This window comes from Hemicordylus capensis, chromosome 5, assembly GCF_027244095.1.
Source record: "Hemicordylus capensis ecotype Gifberg chromosome 5, rHemCap1.1.pri, whole genome shotgun sequence".
Classification (NCBI taxonomy): domain Eukaryota; kingdom Metazoa; phylum Chordata; class Lepidosauria; order Squamata; family Cordylidae; genus Hemicordylus; species Hemicordylus capensis.
In genome coordinates this window covers 14,144,538-14,171,535 of record NC_069661.1, presented here as the reverse complement: position 1 = coordinate 14,171,535, position 26,998 = coordinate 14,144,538, and the positions used below count along the sequence as shown (strand labels likewise).

At 46.5% G+C, this 26,998-nt stretch overlaps 1 protein-coding gene across 1 annotated transcript in view; it reads right to left on the bottom strand.

Moving 5' to 3' along the window:
• LOC128326157 (cilia- and flagella-associated protein 69-like) overlaps positions 1-10,594 on the bottom strand; it is a 58,566-nt gene extending 47,972 nt beyond the window's left edge. The window contains exons 1-4 of the mRNA XM_053252448.1: positions 10,183-10,594; positions 8,609-8,671; positions 7,727-7,789; positions 1,309-1,418 (exon numbers count right to left, since the gene is read on the bottom strand). Coding sequence (XP_053108423.1) covers positions 1,309-1,418; positions 7,727-7,789; positions 8,609-8,671; positions 10,183-10,470 — 524 coding nt within the window. The 5' untranslated portion in view covers positions 10,471-10,594. The remainder of the gene's footprint in view (positions 1-1,308; positions 1,419-7,726; positions 7,790-8,608; positions 8,672-10,182) is intronic.
• Between the last annotated feature and the right edge of the window lie 16,404 nt (positions 10,595-26,998).

Below are 26,998 nucleotides of genomic sequence, written 5' to 3'. Positions count from 1 at the left end.
GCAATGCTGGGGGCACTTGGCAGTGGTGAGACGTTGCCTCCATACAATGTGTTTAAAAGGAAGATGCTGCCAAAGAAGGAGAGGGGGGCCCCATGGGGTGATAGTACGTGCACACAAACAGGGGTGGATGGATCAACATTTAACCAAGGACTGGGTTCGAGGGGTCTGGTTGGAAACTGCTCTCCCCAAGACACTAAAGGCTGGTACTGGACGCATTCAGGTGCCACACAACAGCATCCGTAAAAACAATCCTCTCCAAAAATCAGACTGACCTTGTAATCATCTCAGTGGGGATGGCGAGCCAGTAGCAGGTCATGGATGTGAACTGCAATTGACCCTTCAAGCAGCTGTTGCGGAATAAATGGGCAAGTGGATGTACTCTAGGGTGAGGGAGTTCACCCGATCGGGCGATCAGAAGAAGCCAGACCTTTCCAGTGGGCAAAGAGGCTTTGGAGGCAATAAATCCTGCCACTATATAGTGAGGGTTCAAGAAATGTTGCCTAACAAATGGGATGGGAAGCTCTGAAGATTATAGCCTTCGGGTGACATTTGAATCCACTGATTCAGAGATGGAATCTGGAGGTTCTGCCAAAGACTATGGTAACTGGAACCCTGGAGAGTCCTCCAACAACAAAGCCTGAATCCTGCTTCTCTGCCAGCTCTGAGCCCAGAGGCTGCCCCCCACTCCTCTGAGGACAAGCAGGTTTGTAAATTACGTTGTTGATGTTACCTACTGTTTTCTACCACCACATGCTTACTCACCGTCACAGAACTCATAGAAACATAAGAAGCTGCTTCATGTCCATCTAAGTGTGCATTATACATGCAGGCATATTAGAATCAGAAAATATTTGAAATATTAAAGTCAGAATTCTTTTCCAAATAATACACACATTAACAAAACTTAATAGTTTAATCTCTTGGTGACAATAATCCCTGACCAGCCCATCTATGGAAATGAGAGACCCGTGGGAATCCTGCTTCCTTGCATCTAAGACATCATTATAATGGAGTCCCAAGTGCTGCACTGATGGCTTCATCCTCACTAAACCACTAATTCTAGAATGTTTCTAACCATAGGAAAATACCTTAAGAAAAACCCATACATCAGAGACCAGAGGCGGCAAACAGATGAAGCGCATTAAATACCAAAAGAACTCTCTCTATAAGTACCTAGAATGTTGGGGGCAATATGCTAAATCATTGTAAACCGCTTAGAGAGCTCCGGCTATAGAGCGGTATATAAATGTAAGTGCTATTGCTATTGCTATAAGGAAGCAGCATTAAAGTAAAGAATGAAACACTTACCTATATAACTTAAGAATTTCACATGTAGGTTCTATAAAAATGTGGTGGAGCTCACTTTTTTCCGCACATAGGTTTAAGATGTTAGAGATTTGTCTTAAATCCTTAAGAGGCTTTAGAATGTTTAAAAATCAAGGAAAATTATGAGGCTAAGGGAAAGAAAATTATGTGCAACAACTGTTTAAATAAATCAAAAAGAGCAACCAAGCCTTCAAACTTCAGCTATAAAATCAGAAGTTTATGCAGGTAGCATTTGCCGTATTTCCAACAGCAAAGACGAAACAAAAGTTCCACTGAATGAATTTACCCACAGGACTCAGATCAGCTTCCTTTACCCAAAATGAACAGACTATTTGTAGAGATTAAATATATAACTAATTACTTTGATCAAACAGACACCCCAATCCTAAAAAACTTGCCTCTATATTTCTCTAACAGATAAATACATCAGAAACCAAAATACACTAATAATATGACAGTAGAGAAAGTTTGTGTGCAGTCTATCCATGGCGCTTTCCAGAGTAGACCCTACAATGGGGTCACCACGCATCTCTGAAGTATGCTTCCACACTTTCTGTGTTGTGTCACCGCAGTCCCTACGCTGACAGCAGGGTGCTGTTCATATGTTGGATGCCTGATTTCGAATTTAATCATTGCGATTTAACACCATGACATTGTTTATCTAGTGTAAAAAAAAGGTGTTGTTTGTTCGAATTGTTAGTTTTCGGACCCCTCTCCCCTAGCTATGCCCCTGCTTGGAAGAGCATTCTATGCAAACTGATCACTACCCATCCCTCCCCTTTTGATTGATTCTAGCATTTTGGCATTAATCCATGCAGAAATGTAAATAATTCATATTATGCAACAAACAGGCCAATCAGTCTACTTATACTGATAGCTACTGATAGCAGCCCCTGCTAACTAGGCAAAGAGGCACCTTTTAAACTTGGTGATTCTCTTTATTTAGCAGGGCTCTATCCATCCCCAGCACAGTACTCCTCCAGTGGCTATTGCTGGTGTCTATGTTTCTTTTTCGATTGTGAGCCCTTTGGAGACAGGACTCCATCTTATTTATTTATTATTTCTCTACGTAAATAGACGTAGAAGTGTCCGCTTTGGACACTTGTTAAAAAGCAGTATATAAATGTTGTTCTTGTCATAGCTACTTTGAAGCCAATAATCTATATAATTAATTCCTGTAGAGGGGATATGTGGGGATGTGGCAAGCTCCACCCCTGCTGCAGCTGCGACCAATGGCAGGCCCAGAGGGGGCGACACATGCAAGGGTGGGAGGGAAAAGTGCATGCTTGGAGGCAGTGGGGGCGGCAGGCGAGAGGGCAATGGGCAGCGGGGGGAGGACAGGCGGAGGGCAAAGCCCCGCAGCCCTGAGGACAGTGAGGTGGAGGGAGGCAGCGGTGGCAGGATGGCCTGGCCTGGGGTGAGCGGGGGCAGGGTTGGTGGGACAGCTGCGCCCAACTAGAGGTGCAGATGCTTTGCGCCTGGGTCCACTAGTATATCTCTTATTTTGCAATAAACCTGAGCAAGTAATTATTCAGATTTCTCACTATCCTATTGTCAATGGTTAAAGGCAGGTAATATTTCAGAAACAAAAGTAAAAGATTTAAAACGGACTGCATTAAAAGTAAACATACTGCTAAATGTTATTCCTGGCCTATTTCCACTTGCTGCATAAAGTGTACCACTGAGGTAGCAATACCAACAGTCCCAGATCGGCTGGAACATCCTGTAATTTCAGGAGAAGGTGCTTGTCCCATCCGGGATGCTCTTCCTCCATATTTGGGCAGGTGGCAGCCAGTGTGAACTCCACTCCCCCATGGCTATTTCCTTGCTCGCTTGCAGGCTGCTGCTGAGCTGCTCCAGCCTCCACCATCCCCTGCCCACCCAAAAACCAGCTGTTTGGGTGGGCGGGGCTTTGACAGAAGCCGGAGTGTGACGACTCCTGGCTCCTACAGCAATTCCACAGCCCCCGCCCCACAGATCCTCACTACAAGCTCTCCCTTTAAGCCCCTAAGCTTCTCCCCATATCTTCATACCCTTCAAGTTCTCCACACCCCTCTAGCTTCACTGTACCCCAGCCCCATAGACCTTCTCCCCTGCCCCCAATCGACCACATAATTCAGTTCCCCAGAACATCTTTAAAACCCACTTTCCCCCACATCTTTTAACTCTCCGCATTTTCTGCATACCTCTTCACAACCCCTACTTTCCACTCTACAGATCTCTGCCCCCTTGCTCAGACCCCTGTTTCCTGCCCCCACTCTCTCCCTTACCCTCCTCTGCCTCCAAACTTCATAGATAGCCAGCTTGGTGTAGTGGTTAGAGTGCTGGACTAGGACTGGGGAGACCTGAGTTCAAATCCCCATTCAGCCATGATACTTGCTGGGTGACTCTGGGCCGCTCACTTCAGCCTAACCTGCTTCACAGAGTTGTTGTGAGGAGAAACTTAAGTATGTAGTACACCTCTCTGGGCTCCTCGGGGGAATAGCGGGCTATAAAATGTGATAGATAGATAGAAATGATAGATAGATAGATAAGATAGATAGATAGATAGATAGAAAGATAGACTCGCCTGACTCCTCCTAATGCACCCCACAGCTCCCAGTTCTCCTGCCCCAAAGACCTCTCCTCTCCTTAATGATAATGCTCCCCAATTCATCAACTTGCTGCCCATTTTGTTAAACAGTTAAAAGGATATAGTCAATGTCTGCAAAATTGATCTTAGTTTTCCATAGCCAAACCCATACATATTGCCCCCAAATCAGCTCCCCAAGCCATGCTCCGTGCCCCCTATACATTTCCACCCTTTAGCATCAAACCTGCCCCCCACAGAGTTGCTCTTCCCAAATTTTATCACCACCCCATAGCCTTTCTGCCCTGACATGCCCCATCTCCCCACTGCCCCACTTTTTAACCTTTTGGTTTATACTGCACCCCTAAAAGGTACAGCCCCCCAACATGCTGCTTTGCCCCATAACCTAACCCATAGACCCCACTCCCAATTTCTCCCCCTTTATCTATCCTACCACTCGTCTGAAGTCTCAAGTCACAGGCTTCTTTATACTAGCTTCCTCCGTTTCAGCTTCCTCCAGCCCCCCCAACTCTATTCCTTCCAAGCCCCCTTTACTGCTCACTCCACACATTGCCAGGATCCCCTTTGCTGGCAGCGCCAGCCAATAGCTTCTCAGCTGTGTACACATAGCAGCACTGAAGAATCTCTGAGAAAAATTAAGGTATGTTCTGGACTGTGGCATAGAGGAGGAATGCCGTTGGTTAAAGCAAAGGAGGGGGGACAGGACTCTTAAAATTTGTCATCTATCTATCTATCTATCTATCTATCTATCTATCATATTTTTATACTGCCTGATATGTAAATTTCTAGGCTGTGTACAAATCCCAACATTAAAAACACAGGTTAAATTAAATAAAACACGATAAAAACAATATAAAACAAATTATTATGATTATTAAAATTCTAATTAAAAGATTGTGAGAACATTAAAGTCTTGAGGGTCTTCCTGAAAACAAACAGAGAAGGAGATGCTCTTAGTTTAGCAGGGAGCCTATTCCAAAGCCCTGGGGCATCCACAGGGAAAGCCCGGTCCTGAGACACCAGCAGACGAGCTGGTGGCAACTGCAACCAGACCTCTCCAGAAGATTGTAAAAGGTGGGTGGGTTCATAACAGAGGAAGTTCTCTCTTAAATAGCCTGGACCTAAGCCATTAAGAGCTTTATAGGTAAGAACCAGCACTTTGTATTTCACCCAGAAACATATCGGCAATGAGTGCAGTTCTTTCAAAACTGGTCCTATTGTGTTGTCCCAGAGACCAATCTGGCTGCCGCATTCTGTACCAACTGTAGTTTCTGGACTACGTACAAAGGCAGCCCCATGTAGAGAGCATTACAGTAGTCAAGTCTGGAGGTTGCCAGCATATCTACCACTGTTTTAAGGTCATTCACCTCTAGAAATGGATGTAGCTGATGAATCAGCCAACGCTGATAAAAAGCGCTACTGGCCACCACCTCAACCTGAGAAACCCGGGAAAGCTTTGGGTCCAGGAGCACTCCCAGGCTACATACCTGAGAGCACTCCCAGGCTACATACCTGATCTTTCAGGGGGAGTGTAACCCCATGCAGATCAGGCAGAACTAAACCATCTCTCGGGTCTCGACCCCCCACAGTCAGTACTTTCATCTTATTTGGATTCAGCTTCAGTTTGTCATCCCTCATCCCGCCTATTACCACCTCCAGGCAGGCATTTAGGGAAGATATGCCGTTTCCTGATGAGGTCGACATGGAGAAGTAGATCGGGGTGTCATCAGCAATTGATAACATGCAGCACCAAACCTCCTGATGATCTCTCCCAGCGGGTTCATGTAGATGTTAAAGAGCATTGGAGACTGTATGGAGCCTTGTGGAACTCCATACTTCAGTTCTCACTTTGCAGAGCAACAGTCTCCAAGCAAAACCATCTAGAATCTACTAGAGAGGTAGGAGCGGAACCACTGTAAAACAGTGCCACCCAATCCCAACCCTCTCAGCGGTCCAGAAGGATACCATGGTTGATGGTATTGAAAGCCACGGAGAGATCCAAGAGGATCAGAAGAGTCACACTCCCTCTGTCGATAGCCAGTTGGAGATCATCCATCAGGCTGACCAAGGCAGTCTCAAACCCATAGCCCACACAAAAGCCAGTTTGAAATGGGTCTAGATAATCTGCATCATCCAAAACTGCCTGGAGCTGAGCGGCCACTACCCGCTCAGTCACCTTGCCCAACCATGGAAGATTAGAAACAGGTCTGTAATTAGCTAACTCCAAAAAACAGGTCTGTAATTAGCTAACTTCAAAAGTGGTCGGATAATAGCCTCAAGACAATGAGGCATCCTGCCCTCCCTCAGAGAAGCATTTATAATATTTACCAGACTATCTCTGATAATATAATTATCAGATGAGATAAGCCAAGTTGGGCAAGGTTCAAGAGAACAGGTTGTAAGGTGCATAGTCCGAAGCAGTCTGTCCACTTCCTCAGGAATCACAAATGGAAAATGATCCAATCTAATCCCATAGGAGGAGTTGCTGGACACCTCCACAATAGACTCTGCAATAGCCATGGAATTCAGCTCGGCCCGAATACGAGAAATCTTAGCCGCAAAAAAAATTGTTAAAATGTCACAGCGAGCAACCAATGGTTCCAAGTTTAAATTCAAGGGGGAGGGTGTACATACTAACCCCCTCACAACCCTAGACAACTCAGCTGGACGTGACTTTGCAGAAGCAATGCAGACAGAAAAGAACTGCTTCTTTGCCACCCACGCTGCCAGAGAATAGATCTTTAAATGTGCTCTGTTTTGTACCCTATCAGACTCACGCCGAGTCTTCCTCCACTTGCGCTCTAGTCATATACCTCTCCGCTTCAGCTCCCGTAACTCATCTGAATACCACGGGGCTATCTTTAAAGCAGGTTGGAGAGGACACTTAGGAGCAATTATGTTTACTGCTCTACTGAGTTCATTTTTCCATGTTCGCACCAGAGCGTCAACAGAATCACTAACAGAGCCAACCCTAAACCCTCCAAAGGCTTTTTGGAATCCTATTGGATCCAATAACCTCCTCGGATGGACCAACCAAATAGGTCCTTCACCCCTGCAGAGGTGGGCCAAGGCTGTAAGTTCTACCTTAACCAGATGGTGATCTGTCCATGACAATGGGGAGATGACAGGAGTCCCCACGCACGGAACACCACCCTGATCAGAACAAAAGACCAAATCGAGCATGTGACCAACATCATGTGTCGGTCCAGAGACCAATTGGGATAGGCCCACAGTTGTTATGGCTGCTATGAACTCTTGAGCCGCTCCTGACAACCAAAGTGAACATTGAAGTCCCCCAACAACAACAACCTGGGCCACTTCAATACCAACTCGGAAACCAGGTCTGTCAGCTCAGTTTGGGACTCTACTGGGCAGTGGAGTGATTGGTACACCAGCAGAAGTCCCAATTTATTCCTGGTCCCTAGACTTAGGTACACACATTCAATATAGGGCAAATCCCTGACAGGGATCCTGGTAAGGGAGATTGTATTCTTATAGACCACAGCTACCCCACCTCCCCATCCACATCCTCTCACCTGCTCCTTTATTTTATTTTTTAAAGGAATGTGGAAGTTCTAGTGTGGCGTGAGGACTGCATGAATGGCCCTGCCCCTGATGTGCCCCTCCCCGATACCCCCCAATACCCCTCCCCCAACTTATTCAGGCAACAGAACGTTGGCAACCCTACACTGAATGGTCATTTTCTATTAGAGTAGTCTACTTTGGAGCTCATCTGTACAGGAAAAAACATATTTAGCATTTTTTTTCTTCTTCTGTCTTTTGCTTCCAAGAAGGAAAATAAAAGGATACAATTCCAAATTCATAGCATTTTATAAGCTCCTTTAGAGCCTGAAGCTGTTCTTCTGAATTACCCTTTAAAAGAAAAAAGTGGAGCACAAGTGAAGCTTGAATAGTATTTAACAACATTCTATACAAGTGTGCTGCTCTAATTGTTCTTTAGAGGAAGGGCAAGGCACAAAGTGGACAGAAAAGAGAAAGGTCCACCTCTAACATACTACTAGTGGACAAAATAGGTCTTCAGGTTTCTATGAAGTTTCTGTTCATTTGCCATCCACAGCATATTAGTTTAGGACCAGTAGTACAAATCTATGCTTGTACTAATGTAGTTAAAATGCTTCTTTATGATAGGGCTGTTAATATGCACTTAATTACCCTTTCAATAGCATTCTCCAAATGTCACTATCAACTACCATTACAGTTCGGCTCAGATTTGGAAATCCTGTGTTTTATTATTTATCAATCAATTTATATAACAGCTCTGGCTTGTAAAATAACTTACAATTCTATCTCAATATTCATAAATCTTCTAGGATGTTCTTCTAGCTTATTACTTATGCATGCTGATTAATCAAACATTAAGTCTTAATCTTAATTCAATATGAAGATATCAAAATTCAATATGAAGATACAGATCAAGGTTTGCAATTCTAAGCAGTTAGAGCAGCGAAAGTTAAGCACTTTTGGACTATACCACTGGGTAAGCATGCATAGAATTAGGATTGTCTCACTTATTTCAAAGAATATGCTTAAATCTCCTCCATTGGAAAGAAAAGCATTTGGAAGAGCTTAACTTTTTCTGGATCATGCATGTCTTTTTGAAATAAGCAGAAATCTAAGTTAGTTTATTTAAGACAGATGTAGATGGCTTTTTAATGCTTAGTTCACACTTACTGATTCTGTTCCTTCAAGCAGTGTGATAACATGATCAAAGTCCACAGATTTCAAGTGATTACCCTAAAAAGAGATTAAATTAATACTGAAATGGTAAATAATGCCTAGGAATATATAAATATTCATAGTAGCAGTAGGAACTAATCCATTAGTTCCATCTCCTTGTCCCCTGGTTCTGACAAGAATCCTGCTTCATTCGCTTTCAGCTGTGGGAGTGTGTATTTCATAATCCTGTATAGGCACTATGTCAACAGAGAATTGGCATTAGATACAAAATTCAGCATCCTGAGAATTAAGTTTCACGTCTAAAAATGTAATTTTCTCACTCTTATAGCTGCACAGATAAGTATGTGGACAGTGCCTGCTAAGTAAGATGAGGCACCAAATGGGATTTGCAGTAGTAACTGAGTGGGCTTTATTGAGCTGCAGTGCAACCTGCTAGGTGCAGCTAGTTGTGCAGGGGAAAGAAAGGTTGCACCTGCTGGAACTCCTTCTTCCAAAATGCTGGCATGGTCCTCCCAGTAAGAAAAGACATATGATGTCTGTAAGTACCATAATGTTTTTTTTTTAAAGGACAGTTTGGAAAAGATGCATCTAGTACCAAAATATTAATAAGATTTATGCTTTTTTCTTCTTTCTTCTGCCACCATTTCCCTCCCTCGCTCTCTTGTCTCTTTTTTGGCTATTGAAAGTTTTCTAAATTTAAAGCTTCTGTGGCAATGACCTGAGACCTCTCATTCCCCACAAAGCACCATGTATAAAATACATGCAAACAAAATACTATATACTATATAAACAAAATAACGACAAAGAAGATTGACAAAGGGAAAGATTATATAACAGCATAGGTGGGGAAAAAATATTCACTTGATCGAGTTTACACATTCCTAGTAAGAATGTGCAATTCTAGAATTTTTATACTGGGAGAATTCCTTACAGTATAGAAGTTCTAGGAATTCTTTATTCAAGAATTTCTTACACCACAAACTGAGAAACGCTGAAGCTTTGCACACTCTTATGCCAACCTAAGATGACCAGTACAAAAAGATACTAACTGGATTTTGTGTCTTCTTCTAGGCCAGGTTGGATTCCATATGCTTCAACCTATCCTGTTCACCAGGACAGTGCCTATTCATGTGTATGGTGAAGTGGACTCTCATCCAAGGAGGTTTGTGCAGCTATCCTAAATTGGTTAGGCACTATTGTTGGTTTTGGGGTGTGGTGGGTAGAGGTGTTCAAATATGCAAGAGTGCCCTCTTTACCTTTAAAGGATGGAGCAATAATACACGGTTCTGTTTTCCAGAATTGGTAGGAGAAAGGAGGAAGGGTACGAGGCTGTCTTTCTGAGGGTTAGGGAGGGGATTCTTTCCTAAAGCTCTCCACGGGATGGAGGCAGAGAGTCTCACGGATCAACCCTTCAGGAGAGCCCTCAGAATGTGAGGTGGGTGGGCTGCCCAGCTGTGGGGTTTATCAAGGACCAAGGGGCTGGAGAATACGGGAGATTTAAAATGAGGGGAGGTGCGTGGGGTGGGTAGGGCAAAGCTGCCCGGCTGCCCTGTCTGTGTCCCCCTCACCTGGGCGAGGTTACTGCCACTGAGTTCACCCTCCGAGGGCCGCTCCAGCCTGGAACCCCTCAGCAGCCTGAGATTCCTGATGCTGCCGGCACGGAGTTCACCCTCCGAGGGCTGCTCCAGCCTGGAATCCCTCAGCAGCCTGAGATTCCTGATGCAGCTGGCACTGAGGTCACCCTCTGAAGGCCGCTCCAGCCTGGAAGATGAGGAGAGGCTCCTCCAGTGTTCGGTGAAGGAGGGCATCGGCAGCAGCCTCCCCGAAGAAGCCTCAGGCCAGGATGGAAAGGCCATGGCTGGCTCTCGGGCTCAGGCCTCAGTCAGCCCAGCAGCAGCAGCAGCAGCAGCAACAAGCCTGACTTCCCTGGAGCTGCAGCAGAGCAGAGGACAACACAAGCCTGGCACGGTTGCCATGGGAACCCAGAGCAGCAGCAGCAGCAGCAGGGAGGAGGCTGGCGAGAGAAAGGAAGAGCAGGAGGGATGAACCAGGCCTGGCCAGGAGTGTGCGGCTGCATCGGGAAGGGAAGGGAAGGGAAAATGGAGTTTATTTTCCTTTCTAAACACATCACAGGCCTTAACATGCCGTACCACAGCAGGGACTAGTCTCTAGTTGCATGACTGAATTATTGTTTCATGAAACTGGGATCGTCTAGAGAGATGTTGCCCATAGAGGGGTTCCAGGACCAGGTTGTAATAGCAACTAAGGAACACAGTCATATTTTATTCTCAACTTTGTTTATTGAAATTATAAAAATAATCTTTTTTATACAATATTATGAAACCAAAATTACACACCACTCTAAAATAGCAGAACTTATGGCTGCCAAAAAAATACATTAAACTGTAGTTAATAAAATCAAGATCAATATAGTCACAGTTTATGTCACAGAACCAACGGCATGCTTCAAAAAAATTTAAGGTACTGTGTGGTACACTCAATGAAATCTGCACAAAGGGTGCTCTCATCCTAAACAATCAGCTGGTCTTGAAGAGAGAGGAAGCAACAAGCTTGCATTTCTCTCCTAAAGAAGATATCCAGCAAGGAAATAAAATAAATAAATAAATAAATCACCAAGAAATCAAGAGGGGAAGAAGCTAGGTGTGCTAAGGCTGGAGATCTCCTAGGGTTTGATCTCTGGCTTAGTGGAAGTATTTGTTTCTTTGACAGAGGAGAAGCCTGAGTACGGATTCATTCCAGGTGAGGGCCCCAGGCTGTGGGAGGGCTCACATTCCAGAGGTGAGTTAGTTTGACTGCTGGTGTTGAATACAAGTTTCAGACCAGAGGAGCTTTGCTCCCAGGAACTTTGCAAACAGATAACGAAGGAGCTTTGCAGGAGTTCAGCGAGAGATTGGCAGGAAACTCTGTGGACAGGCACACAAGTAGTGCCCCCTCATCACAGGGGAGACATCCAATGCAAGAATAAGGTGAGTACTACCCAACCTTTGTAATTTTCTTGGGAGTACAAACTAAAAACCATTAATTAGCTGATAACTGTACCCAGTACCTATCTTCAAACTCTGTGTACTCTAAATAGCCAATAAAACTAATTATGAAGGTAGAATGCCAGCAGGGGAGGGGCTGCTTCCCAGTGTATTGCACAGAGTATCTTGGCTCTCAGGGAACAAGTTTGTTCCCTTGAGGCCAAGGTGGCTGACCTGGAGAAGCTCAGGGAGGCAGAGTGGTGTTTGGATGAGACCCTCAGGGATGTGGTAGAGGCATTCCACTCCCAGGCTGATGGAGCTTCTGCTTTCATGGAGAATGAGTGTCTCAGGGAAGGAGGACATCGGTCCGAGGAGGAGGGAAACACTCCCTTTGCAGGGACCCCTTGGGTGATGCAGCCATGTCCTCTCGTACAGAGGATACTCCTCCAGGGGCTGGGGACCTCTTAGTAGTGGGTGATTCAGTCATTAGGGGCATAGAGAGATGGGTCTGTGACCCACATGTAGTCCACACTGTTACTTGCCTGCCTGGTGCGAAGGTTGCGGACATCATGCTGCATCTAGGTAGGCTGTTAGGCAGTGCTGGGGAGGAGTCAGCTGTCATGGTGCACGTTGGCACCAACGATGTTGGAAAATGCAGTTGGGAGGTCCTAGAAGCCCAATTTAGGCTGATGGGTAGCATACTGAAGTCCAGGACCCCAGGGTAGCGTTCTCTGAAATGCTACTTGATCCACTCACAGGGACAGCAAGACTGGTGGAGCTGAGGGGTCTCAATGCGTGGATGAGATGGTGGTGCCAGGAGAAGGGGTTTAGATTTCTTAGGCATTGGGATACATTTTGGGGAAAGTGAAGCCTGTACAAAAGGGACAGGCTCCACTTGAACCAAGATGGAACCAGACTGCTGGCACTTAAAATCAAGAAGGTCGCAGAGCAGGTTTTAAAATGACGCCTGGGGGGTTGCCAGCAGGAACAGGGTGGTATCTGCTTCAGCCAGCAAAATCCCCTAAGGTGTAAGGGTGAACATGTTTCGGATAAACCAGAAGTAGACAGAGTAGAGCCAAGAGTTGAGCAGAAGGAAACACAGTGCAGCTTGCCAAATAGGTCAATGATGGTAAGGGGAATAGCACACGCCAACACCAGGTGAGGGACCCGGCGTAGAGGTGTCCATATACCAATGCCAGAAGCCTCCGAGCTAAGATGGGTAAGCTGGAGTACTTGATTACTAATGAAAACATAGATATAATGGGTGTAACAGAAACCTGGTGGAATGGCGAGAACCAGTGGGACACGATTATTCTTGGATATAAACTCCATAGAAGGGACAGGAAGGGGAGGATTGGGGGAGGAGTGGCAATGTATATCAAAGAAGGGACAGATTCCAATAAGCTAGAAAACCTAGGTGGACCGGAGTCCTCCACAGAATCATTATGCGTAACAATATGAGAACTGAAATGAAATGTGTTATTAGGGACGTGCTATTGCCCTCCAGATCAAAGTGCTGAGAGTAACCTGGAGTTGGAGAAACAAATAAGAGAGGTGTCAAAGAGAGACAGGGCAGTAATAATGGGTGACTTCAACTACCCACACATAGGAACAAGGAACATAGGAAGCTGCCATATGCTGAGTCAGACCATTGGTCTATCTAGCTCAGTATTGTCTTCATAGACTGGCAGCAGCTTCTCCAAGGTTGCAGGCAGGAATCTCTCTAATATTATCTGTCTATATATTTAATTCTCTAAGGCATACCTGTGGCTAATCTCATGTGTGGCAGCTCTCATGAGAGTTCGCAAGCAGAAGCACCTGATTGGGCAGTGGGGATTCCATATGCAGATAGGGAGGAGGAGCCTGTGGCACTGTCAGAGGCGTAACTAGGGAAAACGGCGCCTGGGGCAAGCACTGAAATGGCGCCCCCCCCACGCCCCCCAACATACTACATTATACTTAGGTTTTTCCTCACAAGCGCCCGCCGCCGCCGCCATGCCAGGCCACTGACTGGCCGCCAGGTGCCAGCAAAGCAATGGGGGGCCCCTGGGCAGTGCGGAAGGGACCGCTCGTGGGGGAGGGGGCGCTGACGTGCTCCCTTGACTGCTGCAGCGCTGCTGCACTGAACAGGAAACATTTGTATTAACAAAAAAAATTTAAAAATTTTTTTGTCATGGCGACGCCCCCCACGTGACCAGAAAAGATGGCGCCCGGGGCACGTGCCCCCCCTGCCCCCCCTATAGTTACGCCTCTGGGCACTGTGGTGATTGGGCAGTGGGGATTCCATATGCAGGTAAGGAGGAGGAGCCTGTGATGGTAAAGGTCAGTTGGAATGCAACTGTTACTGGTCTAAAGATGTTCTTGATTGTAGAGGAGAGGAATCTCTCTCTCTCTCTCTCTCTCTCTCTCTCTCTCTCTCTCTCTCTCTCTCTCTCTCTCTCTCTATATATATATATATATATATACAAGGATAGTGGGCAGACATCTGCGAAGAGAGGGGTTGTGAGGGAGAAAAGAGCCCCTTCAGAAGAAGAAGGCTGCCATTGTGTGAATTAGATGAGGAAACAAGATGAACAAGATCTGTTAACTCGAGGAGGGAGTGAGAGAGAGGGGGGGAAACATGAAAGGAGGGGGAAGAAAAAGTGGGGGAAAGCGAGTGGAGGAGAGAGAAAGAGAGAAAAAGAAGGGAGAGGAAGAGAGACAGAAGGAAGGACGAGGGACGGGCTTGAGCCTGTCAGCAGCCTGAGGGGAATGGCGGCAGCAAGGAAGTGTCCATTCAACCACTGCTGCTGTTTGGGGCTACCACAGTAAAGGCCATTGTCAGAGGGAGGCAGGCAGCAAGGGACGGGCCTGGGCCTATCAGCGGCCTGAGGGAAACGAGTGGCCATGGTGGTGGTGGTGTGGATGGGGCTCGTTCCTGGGTCTGCTTAACCAATCAGTCAGACACAAGGATTGGGAATTATTAATTGAGGCTTTATTGCTCTGCAGTCAGCAATAGGTAATCAATAGGCTCATGCTCTCAAACCGATTACTGTTTGGTTACAGGTGCATCTTACATTTATACAATCTAAATGATACTGACACCCTAGACACAGTATACATGGCCTAAGTATCTAGTACGCATGCGAATGATTCATGGTTCATCTGGTGATTACTCCTTATTTGGTTAGATCCTGTTTTCCTGACTGTCAGCAAAAAACGGTGAGAACCTTGACTATGTTAACAAGTTTCATAGATACAGTTTTGCTGCAGTAAAGGCAGTGATGTAAATTATGTCCCTGAGCTGGGCTGGGGTTAGAAATGGGGTTTCTAAATAAAATGGAGTTGCTTTGGTTTCCTAAACACATCAGTGGCAGCAGCGAGGAAGGGCCCGGTCAGCCACTGCTGCTCCTGTGGGGAGGAGCAGGAGCGGGGCTCGGTTGGGGAGGTCTCTGGGGATAGGGGGCTGTACCTTGGCCAATAGGCGCCAGCAACGCTGTAGCCACAACCAAGAGAGCTGAGGGGGGTGGAGTAAAGGGATGGAGGAGGAGGAGCAGGAGTGCAGCTCAGGTGAGGGCGGGGAGGTCTCTGAAGTGAGAGGGGCTGTGGCAGGGGGTGAGGGGGGCAATCAAGTACTAGCACGCAGATGCGCTGCGCAGGTTAAGCTAGTTGTCACTATATTCCAGGTGAGGAAATAAGGCTAAGTAGCTTGCCCAAGGCCCCCTAGTAAGTCACTGTCAGAAACGACACTTCACACTGGTAAGTCCCTAAGCAGCTCAGCCATTTGGCTCCTGCTATGTTGTACACAGCTGTTCTAGAATCAGTGCGCTGGTTCTATTGTGAGTGCAAACATTCTGTTAAACAGTATGGTGTTTTTCAAAAAGGAACCTGTTAGGATCACTAATACACCCTGCTAACCAGGGCAGCATGGGCTGGTTAATTCAGATTAAATAGATACAGCGTACAGCAGGCAGAGAAGAGCATCCAGCAATGTATAGTAGTGGTGCGTGTGTGTACGCATGGGCACCCACCCAACAGTGATATCCAGTGTGAGAACAGGAGTGTTATAAACATACAAGTGAATTTTAGCCCGTTGAAAAACGGGCGCTAGTAATGCTTTCGGCCCCCGCCGCCGAACCTCCCAGCTGCCCGATCCCACCATTTGTACAGGAAAGAGGAGCTCGCCAGCAGAGCTCCTCTTTCTGCAAAGGCTCTTCTCAAACTGGCGCTTTGAGCGGAAAGGACGCCCTTTCCGCTGAAAGCGCCAGTTTGAGAAGAGCCTTTGCAGAAAGAGGAGCTCTGCTAGCGAGCTCCTCTTTCCTGTACAAATGGTGGGATCGGGCAGCTGGGAGGGCGGTTCGGCGGCGGCATTTTTCAGGGCCAATTTGGCCCTTAGTAATTTGGCGGGGGGACGGGAATGGTGGGATCGGGCCCCAAGGTTCCCCCCCCGCCCGGCTTTAGTGGCGGCGCCAGGCCTCGGCGGCGGCTCCGCCGCCACCTCGGCCAGCTTCCCCCCCGCCTCTTCCCCTGGCGCCTCTCTCCTTTATTTGCGGCGGCCGCTTCTGGCCCCGCCGCCGCCTCACCCGCACTCCCACCGCCAGTTGCCCCGTCGCGGCCACCGCCACCTCTGGCTGTGGCCACGGCTGCGCCGCCGCCTCTCCTGCACTCTCCTCCTGGCGTAGGTGGCGGCCACTTCTCCTTCTCCCGGCCCCAACATGGCCGCCGGGTCCTGCCGTTCGTGCCTCCCTTGCCCTGTTCTGGGCATGCCCAGAACAGGCCAGGCACGAACGCACGCTTGGTGTCCGTCCACGGACGGACACCAAGCGTTTTATTAGAGAGGATAACAGTATCCCTAGTTCCATCTACGAAATGTTGAAGGTTATATCCTAACTAGGCCCGAGGCTATCATGGTAGATACAGCCCTAGGCCTGAGAGAACCCCCTGCAGTGCCACCTCCCACCAGCAGAGGCTGCTGTGGTTCCCCAGGCCACCTGCCCAGGTGTCAACTCTACTTTCTTCCCCTGCTGGATCGTTTTCAGGTGAGCTGCCGTGGGAGTGCAAAAAGGGCAATCCCTAACAGGTGGGGCTGGCTTTGGCCTACTGGAGGCAGGCATGACTGTGTAGGCCTAGACCCAGCCACTTGTTTTCCCCTCCCCAGCCCCCTCTGAACAAATGGACCATGTCTGCTCCCTGCTACCAAGTTACTTGCTGGCGGGCGGGCGGCGGTGGGACTCGGGAGTGAGCACGGCGGCGGTGGCTGGCGGGCAGCGGCGGATCGCCGCCGAGTGCAGCAGAGCGCCGCCGAGGCCTGCCTTCTGGCCCGGCATCGCTTCCCAACTACAAAGCGCACCTGCTCAGTTGGGAAGCGATGCCAGGCCAGAAGGCAGGCCTCAGCGTCTCTCTGCTACACTCGGCGGCGATCCGCCGCCGCCCGCCAGCCACTGCCGCCGTGCTTACTCCCGAGTCTCGCCGCCGCCCGCCAGCTGCCACCGTGCTCACTCCCAAGTCCCGCCACCGCCCACCAGCCACCGCGCGATCCGGGGGGGTCGGGGGGGCATGCCACTTTTTTGTGCCCCCCCACATGACCCACCGGAGTGGCGCCCAGGGCACGTGCCCTGCCTGCCCCCCTATCGTTACGCCCCTGGTGCTAATCTTCGATGCCTCAAGAGATCACAGTTTCTGTGTTGGCATGTGTTTGCTACATTAGCTTGTTCAGTAACTCAGAAAAAGTCCATCTTCATGCATATGATCAGTCATAATTAATTCATCATCTTTGGAAATATAACATGCTTCATTCTCAAAAATTACCTTGTATCGTTTCTTAATTCCATGCCCGATTGAAATTAAATTGGTTTGCATTTCTGGGACTAAGAGTGCATCATATATTGAAACTTCTTCAACTTCACCATTAGGTCCTTGGCAGAGGATTTTTGCAGTTCCTTTCCCTCTCATGATTAATTCCCTGCCATCTCCCAAAGTTAAGGGTTGAGTTATAATTTCTGTCTAGTTCAATAAACCAATCAGCATTATTAAGGATGTTCTCAGTTGCGCCTGAATCCACAATAAAAAATTGTTCCTTGTCTGTGATTAATCCTACATTATAGCCTTTGCCCTGTTTAGGTCTGCTATCACCATTTTTTTTTTTTTTTTGGCTTTTCAGAGTGGCTGGCTTTCTTTCCCTGTTTATCAGTCTTTCCTTTGTATTTCAAAGTGACCATGCAGCTCTGAATAGTCTCTTTGTTTGTTGTCATGGCCAGAGGTGTACCTAGGTAATTTTGGATCCTGGACCTAAAGGCCTTTGGAGCCCCCCCCCACTCCACACACAAGTTAAGCATCATCCCCCTACCCACACACCTTGACACATGTCGCATTTTTAACATTTGGATTTTTGAGGGCACAAACAGCAACTGAACTCAGAAGAATGTAAGAATGCGTAACAGGTATATTTATGCAGTTATGCATTAGCAGAAACATTTCAACATGCAACTAACACTTTCCCACTCCCCCCTCTGTCTCTAAAGCACCCAGTGCAGGTCACAACTGCACTCGGCCGTCCAGCGCAGAGTGTGCCTGTGGCGTGGCACCATGACCACACCACCCAGGACAGACTAAAGAGGACTAGGAGGCCCCCAGGGGGTGTGAAGGCCCTGGACTTCGGCCCCAAGACCAGGGGTGAGAGCGCCTCTGGCCATGGTAACAGGTTCAGTAACCACGGTGACCCTCACTTTTGAATTTCACGCTCTCTTCTTATGCAAATGAATGCCTCTACTTGCTTGTAAAAACTAGCATTTTCACTTTCGGTTTGAGAATTTTCTTCCTCTCTCCTTAAACTGAAATTCCTTAGACTAACTGCAACATTTTGCAATTTAAGCTCTGAGCCTGATGCTTCCAAAGCCATTGTCAAAGGGGCAAAACTTTTAGGCAAAGATTGCAAAATTAGTCCAATAAGCATAGAATCATTCAATTCACATTTATATTCTCTTAGAAGTCTGTTAGTCTCCAAGAGACTGGCCATGTGGGCTGAGAAATCGCCTCCTTCGTTTAGCCGTGTTTGGCAAAGCCTTTTAAACAAAAGAACCCCAGTACTATGTGAGACTTTCCCACATTGCTCTTTCAATATTCTCCATGCTTCAGAGGCAATTCTAGAATCACAAAGGTAGGAATAGCTAGGGAGACCCTTACTCACTATCTCTACTCCCAATGCCCCTAGTGGTCTTTAAAATAGTTGGTGCAAAAGGTCAATGCACTGGAATTTCATCTCCAACACTACCATCCTTTCCTTGGATTGGTTCGGGTGGAAAGGCAATGTAACTATTTATTTAACTTTATCTTGAGGAATGCAGGGGATTGTACATTTGTAAAAGCATTAAGAACTAGGAGGTGCAGCCTTTCAACTGGGTATTGTCATTTTGTATAGATTACACTTATAGGGAAGTTCAAGAAATATATTTCATAGAATTTTTAATTAATGTGCTTGCAAATGGAAAGTAACAGTTTTAAATGTGTAGACTTTCAGCTTCAAACATTATTCATTTTATTGAATAATTTATACATAGTAGATTTGAATCATAGTAAATTTGAATCAGAAAGATCTTCTGTTGGGCATGATGTGTTTGAATTATTGATCTGATTTTTGAATGTAAAAATCTGTTGAGAACAATAACAAAATCTATTGATTATATTCAGCATTTCTGCTAAAAAAAATACATTTTAAAAAAATCTTTCACCCGCAATATTCCAGTATAAAAAGTAGTGTATAATGCATAATATAATTAGTGTATAATGCGGAATGTGTGTCAGTAGATGTTGATGAGAGCTAGCTATAAGATACAAGTAGGACTCCTCTGGCTCATCTGTTGGACAGGAATTATTTGCTATGTTTAATGGACACTTGCTAAATTAGTAGAATAGCTGGAAGTCTGATAGCAAAGAACTTCTGAAAAGCTTTGTTTCATTCCAGTTGTCAGCTGCTGCTCTGAAGATCTCTCCTCTAGCACTGCTGCTGAAACCTTGACATGTCAGGCAAACAATTTGTCATGCTGATTCCTCAAAATTGTATTTAATCCTGTATTCAATAAAGTTTCATAATCTTGTTTCTCCTCCCGCAGGCTGCACAGCAACATGAACAACAGAAATTCACTTTAAGGCAGACTGTAATTGAGTTGCAGACAAATCTTTGGGAGGTGCAAAAGGAGAAAGATGCAATCACTGATCTCAGGTGAGTATTTTCACAGACAGAACAGATCCAGGCTGGTCAGATTCTTAAGCCTAAATTTTGTTCTTACTTCAGTGTGGTTAGCCTTAAGTGTGGCTAATTTCTATATTATATTTGGTGGTGATTAGGGCTAATGGAGGAAAGTGATGGAGTGGCAGATATGTGGTCCAGAAGGGAAAGACTTGGGTGTAGGGAGCAGGTCACCCTTTGTGCTGATCCCAATCTCTTAGATACCCCTCCTTGTGCCTTGAGTTTGTCAGGAGATTTAGAGATTTTTCTACTAGGCGGTATAAACATTCAATAAATAGATAAATAATAAATAAAGAGGCCCTACTCATGCTTTCATCCAGTGTTCCTTCTAACAGGGATTCCCAGATATTGTTGACTACAACTCCCATAATCCCCAAGAAAAAGCCATTGCACCTGGGGATTCTGGGAGTTGTAGTCAACAACTTCTGGGAATCCCTGTTAGAGGAAACACTGCTTTCATCCTCTGTATGTTGATGACATGCATTCAAGCCTTCTCTGTAGTGGTATACCACCCACTTCTGAAACTCCTTGCGAAGGGAAGTATTCTTAGCGGACACTGACATTCCAGTGACATTCCTGAGAAAAGACAGTTGCCTGCTGGTTTGGGAGCAAGAAGAAGTAACAAGCTTGCATTTCTCTCCTAAAGAAGATAGCAAGCAAGGGAACACAGCAAAGAAATAATAAACAAATAAGTAAATAACCAGAAAAACAAGAGGGGAAGGACAAACTAAGTTTGTTAGGGCTGGTGATTTTCTAGGGTTTGATTTCTGGCTGGGTGGAAGTGTTTGTGTCTTTGACAAAAGAGTAGCCTGAATGGGGGATTCATTCCAGGTGAGTGCCTCAGCTCAACAACCCTGTGAGGTAGGTTAGGCTGAGAGAGACACAACTGGTCCAGAGTCACCCAGTGAGTTTCATGGTTGAATGGAGATTTGAACTCGGGTCTTCCCTGTCCTAGTCCAACACTCTAACCACTACGCTATTCTCTAGCAGGTGTTCTAGGTGCCCACCTCTGTGCTTGGGCTGCGCACAGCCCAAGCATACACATGACCCTGGACCTGGGGTTGAGGGCGTGCTCGCACGCTCTAATCCCAGTTAAGGGGTTAAAAGTTGGGCTAGCAGAGGCAGAAGGGCCTGGATCAGGAGTGATCTTGGCACTCCACACGAGCAGCCCAAACAGTGTTCCCTCTAACAGGGATTCCCAGATATTGTTGATTACAACTCCTACAATCCCCAGCTATAATGGTTTTTGCTTGGAGATTCTGGGAGTTGTAGTCAACAATATCGGGGAATCCCTGTTAGAGGGAACACTGAGCCCAACCCAGGCAGAGCTGCCATAGCCTGGGTTGGCTGCTTGTGTGAATAGCCTCAATGTGATAGTATCATTTTACACACCACCGGGCTGCTTCATGTTCATTTCTTATGGGTGAGACAGTTGGAAAACAGCAGGAAAATGTTGCCACAAACAATGATTCTTTTCTGGCTCTCCACTTGGGACATCTTCTATAACTTTAATTCTCTATGGCATACCCGTGGCTAATCCTATGTGTAGCAGCTCTTGCAAGAGTTTGGAGAGCTGCCGGATAGCCACGGGATGGGTGGGAGGGAAGAAAATGGCGGCAGTGGCTGGCCGGCCAGAAAGTGGCAGGTGGTGGAAGAAAGAAGTGGGTCGGTGGTGGCAGCGGTGAATCGGGCGGGAGAAGCGGGGGGAGGGGGAAGAAGTGGGCCGTCAGTGGTGGGAAACAAGTGAGCCGAAAGTGGCCGGGGGGATGAAGAAGTGGGCCGAAAGTGGCATGAGACAAGTGGGCCAAAAGCGCCGGGGGTGGGGGAGAAGAAGCAGGCCGAAAGTGGCGGGGGGGGGGGGAGAAGAAACGGGCCAAAATCAGCAGGGGGGAAGGAGCGGGCCGAAAGTGGCCGAGGAAGAGAAGAAGCAGGCCGAAAGGGCGGGGGGAGTAGGCCAAAGGCGGCCGGGTGGGGGGAAAGGGAAGTGGACCAAAAGCAGCGGGTGGGGAAGGAGCGGGCCGAAAGCTGCGGGGGGTGAGACGAGCCAAAAGCGGCTGGGGGGAGAAGAAGCAGGCCAAAAGCGGCCAGGGGTGGAGAAGAAGTGGGCTGAAAGTGACGGTGGGGGAGAGAGAAGTGGGCTGAAAGCAGTGGTGGGGGAAGAAAAAGGCAGTGGCGGGTGGTTGGGCCGCCGGAGGCACAGATGTTCTGTGCCCGACACGGCTAATTTCTGTTTATTGTTACTAGACTATGAAAAAGGAAGGAGGTGAAATAAAAAAAAGAATTCTGAAACTACAAATGTATGTTGTGAATATGTTAAGGACATTCTGGCAATAATCAAACATTCATTCAGCTACACAGATGACATTTTCAATTTATTTGGCTGTAGATACAGAGTGCCCAATCCTGCAAACACTTAATAAACAATAGTGTATATGGCTACCCCATAACAATTGTTCTCTGGGTGGCTCACAAAATAATAATGTAAAACACACAATTAAAAACACTTTAAAACAGAAACAAGACCTACAACAAAATACAACTAAAACTAAAACAGAAGTCTTTTAATTTTTTATTCTATGACTAGGCATGCTGCATATAATTTTGAAAGGGAAACCTTATCCAGATTTTTATAACTGTGCCTAAACACCGTGTTTTATACTTTGAGTGGAGGGGAGAACAAAGGATTTATAAGGGTCACATTTGACATTTGTTCTGTAAATTTTATGAGTTATAATGTACTGTATTATAGTACATTATAGGGGCCTATTAGAATGGTCTGCCCAAAGAGGTTATTGGATCCGGTAAGATTGCAAGAAGCCTTGGAGGGCTTTAATGTTGGCTTTGCCAGTGATCCTGTTTATGGTCTGGCTGAGAATTGGAACAACTTGCTCACCAGGGCAGTAGACATGCTTGCTCCTAAGCGTCCCCTCCGACCTGCTTCAAAACTGGCCCCTTGGTATACGGAAGATCTAAGGGGGCTGAAGCGGCAAGGTAGGCGACTGGATCGCAAGTGGAGAAAGACTTGACTTGAATCTGACAGATTATGTCATAGAGCACATTTAATGATCTATGCTCAGGCGATACGTGCGGCAAAGAAGTGGTTCTTTTCTGCCCATATTGCTTCTGCAAACTCACGTCCGGCGGAATTGTTCAGGGTTGTGAGGGGATTCGTATCTGCCCCCCTCCCTTGAACCAGGATTTGGAGTCATCAGTTATCCGCTGTGATGTGTTTAAAGAATTTTTCGCAGATAAAATTTCTCAGATACGGGCCAACTTAGATGGAGACGGCACAATTAATTCAATGTCTGAATTGGAGGTGTCCATCAGCTCCTCTTATGTGGTTCGACTGAATCGGTTTCAGTTTGTGACTCCTGAGGATGTGGTCAAGCTGCTTGGAGCGGTGAGGCCTACCACTTGTTCTCTTGACCCTTGTACAACATGGCTTGTTCTGTCTAGCAGGGAGGCTGTTGTAGGCGGCCTGGTGGAAATCATAAATGCTTCTCTGAGGGAGGGCAGGAAGCCTCCTTGTCTCAAGGAGACAATCATTAGACCTCTTTTAAAGAAGCCTACATTAGATCCCTCAGAGTTGAGCAACTATAGGCCTGTCTCCAACCTCCCATGGCTGGGCAAGGTAATTGAGAGGGTGGTGGCCTCTCAGTTCCAGGCGGTCTTGGAGGAAACTGATTATCTAGACCCATTTCAAAGTAGTTTTTGGGCAGGCTATGGGGTGGAGACTGCCTTGGTCGGCCTGATGGATGATCTCCAGTTGGGAATTGACAGAGGAAGTGTGACTCTGTTGGTCCTTTTGGACCTCTTGGCGGTTTTCGATACTATCAACCATAGTATCCTTCTGGAACATCTGAGGGTGTTGGGGGTTGGAGGCACTGTTTTACAGTGGTACCGCTCCTACCTCTTAGACAGATTCCAGATGGTATCGATTGGAGACTGTTGCTCTTCAAAATCTGAGCTTAAGTATGATGTCCCTCAAGGCTCTGTACTCTCTCCAATGTTTTTCAACATCCACATGAAACCGCTGGGAGAGATCATCAAGGGATTTGGAGCAGGATGTTATCAGTATGCTGATGATACCCAGATCTATTTCTCCATGTCAACTTCTTCAGGAGATGGCATATCTTCCCTGAATGCCTGCCTGGAAGCAGTAATGGGCTGGATGAGGGAGAATAAACTGAAGCTGAATCCAGATAAGACGGAGGTACTTATTGTGCGGGCTCAGAACTCCAGAGACGATTTTGATCTACCTGTTCTAGATGGGGTCACACTCCCCCAAAAGGAACAGGTTTGCAGTCCGGAAGTACTTCTGGATCCACACCTCTCCCTGGATTCTCAGATTGAGGCGGTAGTCAGGGGTGCTATCAGCTTCAGCTGATATGCCAGCTGCACCTGTTTATCGAGATCAATGACCTCAAAACAGTGGTACATTTGTTGGTAACCTCCAGACTGGACTTCTGTAATGCGCTCTACGTGGGGCAGCCTTTGTACGTAGTCCGGAAACTTCAGGTTGGTCTCCGGGTCATCTTGGAGAGACCACATTACTCCCTTGTTGACTGAGCTACACTGGCTGCCAATAGGTTTCCGGGCAGAATACAAAGTGCTAGTTATAACTTATAAAGCCCTAAACGGCTTAGGCCCTGGGTATTTAAGAGAACGGCTTCTTCGTTTATGTGCCCCACCGCCCATTGAGGTCACTTGAGGAAGTCTGTCTCCAGTTACCGCCAGCTCGTCTGGTGGTCACACGGGGACAGGCCTTCTCGATTGCTGCCCCGAGATTGTGAAATACATTCCCTGCTGAGATACAATCCTCCCCATCTCTGGCTATTTTTAAAAAACATCTGAAAACCCAACTCTTCACCCAAGCTTTTTAAATTTGTAGCTTGTAATTTTATGCTGTTTTAAAATTGTTAAAACTGTTTTAACCTTTGATATTTGTTTTAATTGTTTTTATGTCATTGTTAACCGGCAGGAGACAAAAGTTTGGGCGGTATACAAGTTAGATAAATAAATAAATATGAGGAATATTGTAATTTTTAATTTGATTTTGCTACTGGATTTCTCAGGAATCACCGACTTGGATGAAGTATCCCTATTTCTGAAAGAAGGGATTATCACTCATCCCAGCGTCCTTTCATTACTTGGAATCTGTTTGCCCAATGAAAGGTTTCCTTTGGTAGTGCTTCCTTACATGAAACATGGTGATTTCATTAGGAATGAGTCTCATGTATGTGCATTTGTGGTCCTGGGCAGCGGGAAAGCAACCTGCCTAGAGAGCAGGAAGCTGTTGGTTCAAATCCCCGCTGGTGTGTTTCCCAGAATATAGGAAACTCCTATATTGGGCAGCAGCGATATAGCAATAGCACTTAGCAATAGCACTTACATTTATATACCGCTTTATAGCCGGAGCTCTCTAAGCAGTTTACAATGATTTAGCATATTGCCCCCAACATTCTGGGTACTCATTTTTACCGACCTCGGAAGGATGGAAGGCTGAGTCAACCTTGAGCCCCTGGTCAGGATCGAACTTGTAACCTTCTGGTTACAGGGCAGCAGTTTTACCACTGCGCCACCAGATATAGATGCTGCATCATCTCATACTGAGCAGAAGATGGCAATGGTAAACCTCTCCTGTATTCTACCTAGGAAGCCACATGGCTCTGTGGTCGCCAGGAGTCAATTCAATGGCACAACTCAGCCAAGAAGCTCTCTGGGTGGTCTTGGGCAAGTCACTTTTTCTGGGAGTTTGTAGGAAGATGTTGAAAGGCATCATCTCATACAGCATGGGAGATGGCAATGGTAAACCACTCCTGTATTCTACCTAAGAAACCACATAGATCTGTGGTCCCCAGGACAGGAGTCGACACCGACTCGATGGCACAACCTTTCCTTTCCTTTCCATTACAGTGAAAAGTTAGGCAGTGTGTATGACTACAGTTCTGTTCTGTCTAAAAGCATTAACTGTGATTGGTTATCATTTATAAATCTAGTTAGTACATTCTGGTTCTGAGCATATCTTAGCATATCTTTGAAAAATATTCAGTGCCCGAAGAATGGTTGGTTTAATAAATGGTTGATTTAATGAGATACTCCAAACAATAAATTTTCCCCTACAACAGTCAACATAACAAAACCATTAAATATTTTGAAAATATCTGCTTTGCATAGATATAAACCCTACTTCTCAATAGCTCCAAATAATAAAATAAAATAAAATAGATCTGACTTTGTCATGAATTGCCTCTGGTAGATGACCTCTCACACCTCAGTATTTACTTTAGCTGTAAGCTATATTGGGAAACTGTTGTGTTCAAGGCTCCAATCCAGAAATTATACTGCACCATGGGTTATTATCATTGTGAACAATATTTAAAGATCAAGCCTCATAAGAAGAAGCTTCTATAAAAATACTATAAGGTCATTCTCATGATCAATACCTGGGTGCAGAGGTGCACCTTAGGTAATTTTGGAGCCTGGATCTAAACGCCTTTATAAGCCTTTACAGCTTAAGTGGTAGGGACGTTAAGATGGGTACCTTAACTTGTAATTTCACATCTTTTAAAGGACAAACGAACTTTTTGAAAAATCATCTTAATGCTATACTCAAACCCATTTTTTGGACTATTGAATTTAAGTGCATGAAGTGTGGGGGGAAAACCCACAAAATGGGAGAGGGGCACTCAGTGAAGACGCAACTCACAGATGATATAAAAAATGTAAGCTATGTGAATAAACGACACATTTAAACAGGGACAGATTAAGCCTTTTGCTGCCCATAGGCGGCCAAGGATTTGCCACCCCACTGCCACAGCAAGGGTAGAGGTGGTGAGGGGAAGGTCCTCCCTTTCCCTTCTAAAAGCCACCACAGTGGTGGGATGGGGGTGGCGAAGGCTGCACAGCGGCAGCTGCAGGGAGAGGGGGCGAGAGGAAAGTTCCCCCTTTTACTTTAGAATGCCACTGCGCAGCGGGATGGGGTGGCAGCAACTGCAGTGGGGAGGGTGGCGGTGGGGTGAGGAGAAAGTTCTCCTTTTTACCTTAAAGCAGCGGGGCGGCAAGGGAGAGCTACTTCCAGCTCCCCTCCTCCCTCGCAAATGAGTGTATGCCCCTATCTGTAGCCTCCTTTGGACCTTTCTCTGCACATTCTCCGCACCTTCCCCTTTCTCCGCA